We start from the raw sequence: 6,725 nt of genomic DNA, 5'->3' as shown, positions 1-6,725 counted from the left end.
GAAAGAGTTTACAAATCTTTTCTTCACTGAACTCTTCCCTAGGTTCAGAAAGAGAATTGCAGTTTAATACCCAACTGTAAATCCCACAGCCTGAGCAGCCTCTAGGCATGATGAATGCTTCCCTCTCGGCTTTCCCTCTGTATCCATAAAACACCATGGTAAACCACCCATTATCCTCGTGAAGGGCCTTGCTGCGACGATGCTTTCCTCTGACTAGCGTGTGACACCAGTATTGAATCTTGGCCTTCGCAGCAGAAATGTCTCTTGGTTCAGCATCGATCAGCTGCAGAGTCCCTAGGGCTGTCCTTCACTCCTGCATTTATAACAGCTTTGCCCCCTCCACCCCTTAGGCTGTGCCCTGGCTCAGCTCTTGGCAGTGAGTATGACCTGCCAGGCAAATTACCCTCAGTCTTTCTTGACCGCTTCAGAAATGGCCCTGGAACGTGTGGCAGATATGAGACATCCTATTTCTGGGCCCTGCTTGCCAAGTAGCCCCATCCCGCCCGACACTCACAGGAGCAGAGTATTCAAACCAGACATCTTGGTCGTCTCCTCACTGTTTTTCTTCCTTCTTCCCCTCCCACATTCAATGTAGAGTACATGAGTTACTTGGGAAACTGGCTGGTCCCATCCATGCTGCACCATAACAGTCATAGGCAGGGTCAAAGTAAGGCAAGCCAGAAGTCACGAGCCATGGGTTGAAATCCCACACAGGCCCACAGTCACCTGTCCACCAGCCTGGCTGTGAACTCACTGAAAGCTGTAGCACAAATGACCCCATAGTCCGAACGCTCTCCAGATCGCGTGGTGGTATCAAGGAATACTGAGAGTATGTAGGGAGAAAAAAAGGAAAGCTGGTTCCTGTGACCCTTAAAAAGAAAAGTAACTCGCATAAAGCTGTGATGCTCCATAGCAAAGCTTCTGCTCCATTATTTTACTAACGAATCCTTTCAGCATTATCATCACTATAATCTGTGCACTCTGCCTCATGAGGCTGGGCTTTTACTACTCCATAGGAGTTAAAAACTCCTGCATTAACCATCCCTGTAAGTTCAGAGCGCTTGGCTCCAGCACAAGGTGTTAAAATCAGCATGGAGTACAGGCGAGGGTCTTAAGAGATCCATACAGCATAGATGTAATGACATTTTGCCGTCACATGGCGCTTTTTATCCATCATAGAGGTAGGAGGTATTGTCTCCATCTTACAGATGGGGAAACTGAGCTCTTGCTTGGGGTTTAATAGTGAGTCAGTGTCAGTACCTGGAACAGCACCCAGCCTCTTGCTGTACTCACTAGACAGTCTCCCACGATGGTGAGGGAGTTGCCTTTAAATTCACGGGGCAGCCATGTGAATCTAGGCTCTTATACGTTGAAGAGAGTTCCTGCTTGCATTCGTAGCCTCCATCGTCATGTTGCCAGCTGTACAAAGTACTGTGCACTTGCTTCAGGTTTGTCATCTGAACAGTGGCAGAACTCAGGGCTTATTAAGGGACCTGGTTTGGAATGACACTGATAGGTTTTATGAGCAGTAGCTCTGAGATCTGAATGAATATCCTATCAGAGAGCAGCCTTTACCCTGGTATTTTAAGAGAGCGTTTCCTGCATAGGGGTTGGGACGAGAGGGCCACCACTTGTTAATTCACACATTGTGCACCTCTTTCTCTGTGTGATGACACCCTTCAGAAATAGCAAATGAAAGAGCTTGAAGTCTGCCAAGTGGCTCCTGCTGTGAATGGAGACTGAAATTTTAAAGTGGAGTTTCTGGACGGGTTGGCCAAGCTGATGTTGCAGGAGGCAGGCAGGAGTGAGAGCCTCTCATTGTTAATACGGGGCACTTTAATGGAAACCTGTAGTGCAGAGAAGTACAACAATATCAGATAATCCACAGCCTTGCAAAAACTGCTCACCTGGGAAGAGCTACTTGTTTTTCATTGAATGAAATGCATTATGATCCGGATTTTCTAAAGTGACTAGAAATCCTGAATGCTTTGATGTTGGGGGGGGGGGGAATCCAGCTTGAGACACCTGTAAACAACCCAGTCTTCATGGTGTGAGTGCAGAGCGTTCTCTAAGAATCAGACCTCTGAGTCGCAAGGCGCTGTTGACAGTCTTGGCCTATGTCTTTCAATGGCCATTGAAGTAACTGCTGGGCAAATAGCTCTTCTGCCTGGACTGATAAACTCTCATGGCCCTTTTGCAGGGCAGATTGATCATTTGATTTCTCTAGTCCATCTCTTGTCTCGCAAGTCCCTTGGGGCTCTGCACAACAAAATAGAAAACCACACAATGAACTGAGCTCTTAAAACAAGGTTGAGGGAGAACTAAATTGGGATGCCACTTTTCTTATTTCCCTGCCACCTTCCCCTTAGGAATATTCTGTGTGAAACATGCTTTTTCCTGAAGGGTCACTCTTCTCTGTCTGTTCCCAACTAGATTTAAATTCCAGAGAACAGGAGACGTGCCAGCCAGTACATGTGATCAACGTGGACATCCAGGATAATCATGAGGAGGCAACCCTGGGAGCTTTCCTTATCTGCGAGCTATGTCAGTGTGTAAGTATAAAGTCATGTTTCCTATCCATGCCTGGGCCGTAGTTGATTTTTTTTTTTCTAACTTGATTACAAGTTGGTTGATTTCTTTAAATAATAAAAAGAAAGACGCTCCTTAGAGTGCTGTCTATGGAAAATGATTAAGCTTTATGCGAAGCTTTACCTAAATCAAACCCCATGTCAACATCATTTCCAAAATCTTTCCCTGGGATTTTTCTTTGGCGCTGATGAGTCTACATGGATGAATCATCATTGAATTAATGTTTTTTTAGGGGGGAAAAAGAATGTTCAAAGCAAATATATAATTAGCCATGATACTTGTGCTTGACGAATACTCAGTGCTCTTAGCTACTATTGTTTAAATGCAATATTGCACAGCACTGGATGCGTTGGCACTTATTAAACATCAAGCCCTGGATATGCCAATGTTGCACTCACTACACATGCATAGACTATTTCCATTTAGTAGAACTGTCCCTTTATAAAAGTGGTTCTTATTATGAATGACTGATGTTTACATGTCATGTTCTGAGTCATTACAAATAGGTGGAAAATATCTTGCACAAGTTGCCTAAAATAATCCCTTGTTTGTGTCTGTGGGAGAAGTCTCAGTTAGACCCTTCCATTTTCTACCTTACAATTCTTAAACCTACCACCTGGAAGGAGGCTTCATGGAGCCAGCAATGCATGAGCTGGTTGATGCATTCTGTTCCAGAGAAGTCCATTTCGGGCACAGAGAAATATTGTTCACCTTTTTAGAGGGTTTTAAGCTAATGAGCCTGAATATTCCACAGTCGTGGCAGACTGGTAATTCTGCCCGCTGGCCTGTCCATTCTGTTCTGCTATGATCCTTTTTGGATGCACAAACCTATTGTGGGCTTGATGGTGCAACTCAGCTTCCAAGTTTCCTGGGCTTGCTTACACGTATCGTGTGAAACACTCATTGGTTTGGTTCCTTTTGAGAGGGTTTTCTTCATGTCAGGAGCACAGCCACCCTATACGTTGCTAAGAAGGTCCTTAGGCTAGACTTGATTCTGTATTATAGTTGCCCATGTTGACCTGGGTAAGGACATCACCAGTATGTTTTTGAACAGGAGGTGAAAGCTGTAGATTAAAATTCTATATGTATGCTCGCTGCAGCAAAAGATGATGCCTGGCTGTGCTGGTTAGAGAAACAATGGCCAAAGGCTGCTCATAGTACAGGCCACAGGCATCTGTTTCCCTTCTAAATAGACCTGCCAAGAAGTGGAGCTGTAGTGCAGGTGGGATCGTGACCTGTGTTTTGCAATCAAACTGAAGGCTTGGATTAATCTTGACATACAGCTAGGGTGCCATCCGCACTGCTGATTGGAACAGAGCTGTAAGTGGATCAGGATGTAATGAGGTTGTAAGTTGTCCCCCTGGCCTAGCTGCCCTAATGTGAACGGGACTACTGTATTTGAACCAGGTTCTGTTCCCAGTGTAAATATGGCCAAATGTGCCTGATCTGTGTAAGACCTTTTGGAGTTGTGATCTAGTGTTTTGTGAAATCAACTTTTTTTTTTTTTTTTGGTATCAAAGTGGTACAAAATTACTTGCAAATATTAAGTCTTCATGTCACTTTTTTGTGTGTTAGATGCTTTGGGAATTATTGCCTAATTGCCAAGTAAATCTTCATCAAAGCATAAATTGATCTATCCTGCTATTTTAAACTTGGAAAATAGCCCTTAGCAAAGAGGGGGGTTGCAAACGACATCAGCGTTGCTCGGTTCTGATCACTGATACGTTCTTGCTCTCGTCCTTAGATACAGCACACAGAAGATATGGAAAACGAAATAGATGAGCTGTTACAGGAATTTGAAGAGAAAAGTGGAAGGACTTTTCTTCACACTGTCTGCTTTTATTAAAGCACTTCTGTCTTAGGCCTTAATACAGATGAGAGAAGCATGTGTGTAAGGTTCTGATTATACTGTACTTTCCTGGAAGATGAACTTTGATCCTTTTTTTTTTTTTGTTAATAATTTTACTTTTCAGTGTTTTGTTTGTATGTTTCAGGTATTCTGCCACAGGCAGGCAGAGATACTGGCTGAATTGTACATATGCAAATGATTAAAAATATACGTAAAGGCCATCTATTTAAAAATACAAATCAAGATTTTTTTTAAATCCTACTTTAATTGTTACAAGTGGGGTTTTAATTATAAAGAGAATGTTTCTTGAATATGATACAGTTTATATTGTATTTTTCCAGCTTACAAATTTATTTTATTTCACCTGTGTATTTTTTTTTTTTTCTTATTTTAATGTAACTGACTGAATGGCTGGAATATGTGAAGATGTGAATGGAACAATGGAAAATTAGTATCTGTATATTATTAGGTATAACATTGGAAGCATCCAATAAAAGTGGAAATCTCCAATTCTGCCCAATCTCTTTGTCTTCACACCAGAAGCTGGAAAATTGGGCATTTGCTTCTTGTGGTGAAACCGAAGCACCGTTGAAAAGGTGGTTCCATACAAATTACCCTATTGAAGAGGACGGTCTTGTAGTCAAGGCCCCTGAATAGGACCTCAAAAAATCAAGATTCTCTTCCTAGCTCAGCCAAAGATTTCACATGTGACTTTGGGCAACTCACTGAATCTCTGATGCTGCTGTGGGATGAAATGAAGTCAATAGGGCCCTGCCTGCGAACCCCTCATTGCAGGAATCCAGGCCTGAAGTTCTGTGCCTCATTTTCCTATGTGCCCTGTATCCCTTGGGGTGCTACGAGAGTATAAAAAAAGCCTTTGAGGCCTTAAAACTACAGTGGCTAAGAGCCACAATAACAGATGTCTTCAGTCTAAAGGACGGGATCCTCGATAGCAATAGAAATAGTTTAAAGATATTAAAGAAGTGTCTTTTGGGTCTAAATATTCCCTTCCAACGTAGCGAGTTACAAAGCAAGCTTGCATTAGACACTGACATGTTTCTTATAAAAAGAGCAATGTCTCAGTCTATTGCCAAAACAGTGAAATGCCAGAGAGAAAAAGCCTGAACAGTGAAAAGTAAACTGGATGAATAGAAATTTGGAATTACCAAATGAAGTGCTACTAGTTGTTTAAAGGCCAGAATAATCCTTGGTCGGTATGGCTTGTTTCAAAACACCCAGAGGCTTTTGAGAAAACTAGATTTGTCCCCCATACTGATGATGTATGCAGAGGAAATGTAGAAGACCTCTGCTTATTAACCCAATATTGGGGTAGGACTCGGGACTCCTGCGTTTCGTTTCCATCATGTGCTCTTGGACAAATCGCTTAACCCGACCCATTTCACGGGAGTTGTTACACTTAAGTTGACTTCCATGGGATTTCAGTGCATGCTTGAAGCTAAGCAAGTACCTAAGTGTTCTCCTGAATCAGGTTGTCTGGGGATGATTACCTTAAGATTATATGTGAAGTCTCCTGGAAATGCCACAATCTGCCACTTACCTACTTTATTAACAAACACGGATATCTTAAAAAAAGGACACTTGCTTGTTTCAATGTCGGGTGTCTAAAATGTTGGAGGGAGGGGAGTTAAAAGAGGGTATCTGTTAAGCAAAAACATGTTGTGTTTGTCTTCTCATCTGGTGCATTTTGTTCCTTGAGGCTATTTCCTTAAAGGCAGGACTTCACTGAACTTTGTCTGCTGCTTATTTGTTGGTTTGTGACATCATAGCTGGTTGCTGTGAGAATATTTGCAATCAAAGACGGAAGGGCAAAATGACTCTGGAAGGGCTGAACTGCCTAGAGACGGATCCCTTTAAGAATGAGACATGCCGTGCATCCCTCCCATCATCCGGACTAATTTCCAGAGACCGAATAGAGGTGAGGTAGGATTGTTTTCTACCACTCCGTCCAGGAGATCTAGTGTTGAAGTGATCTGCTTCATTTTAAACACTCTTTGTTGTTGCAAGAAAAGTCTAAACAGAGGATATTATTGGACATGTGTCAATAAACATGGGTTTTGGTAGCTTCTGCTTTAAGTGTGTGTCTGTATATAAAGTGTTGTGGAATCAAAATCTATCACGCTCACAACACTATCTATGTGTACAACTGTAGAAGAGAATCCCGACTGTAGCCATTAAGTGTAGATTAATGTATAGAAACTTTAGTAGTTTGACCCAGATTGTTCACTTCTACAAAATGTGAAGCTGCTGTTCTAGCAGATTATATCGT

The 6,725-nt window shown here is 42.4% G+C and overlaps 1 protein-coding gene across 1 annotated transcript in view; it reads left to right on the top strand.

Moving 5' to 3' along the window:
- The window catches only part of SSU72 (SSU72 homolog, RNA polymerase II CTD phosphatase), a 74,171-nt gene extending 67,636 nt beyond the window's left edge, over positions 1 to 6,535 (top strand). The window contains exons 4-5 of the mRNA XM_006018821.3: positions 2,434 to 2,552; positions 4,334 to 6,535. Coding sequence (XP_006018883.1) covers positions 2,434 to 2,552; positions 4,334 to 4,435 — 221 coding nt within the window. The 3' untranslated portion in view covers positions 4,436 to 6,535. The remainder of the gene's footprint in view (positions 1 to 2,433; positions 2,553 to 4,333) is intronic.
- Positions 6,536 to 6,725: the final 190 nt, after the last annotated feature.

This window comes from Alligator sinensis, unplaced genomic scaffold, assembly GCF_000455745.1.
Source record: "Alligator sinensis unplaced genomic scaffold, ASM45574v1 scaffold569_1, whole genome shotgun sequence".
NCBI classification, from domain to species: domain Eukaryota; kingdom Metazoa; phylum Chordata; order Crocodylia; family Alligatoridae; genus Alligator; species Alligator sinensis.
This window is presented reverse-complemented; position numbering and strand designations above follow the sequence as displayed.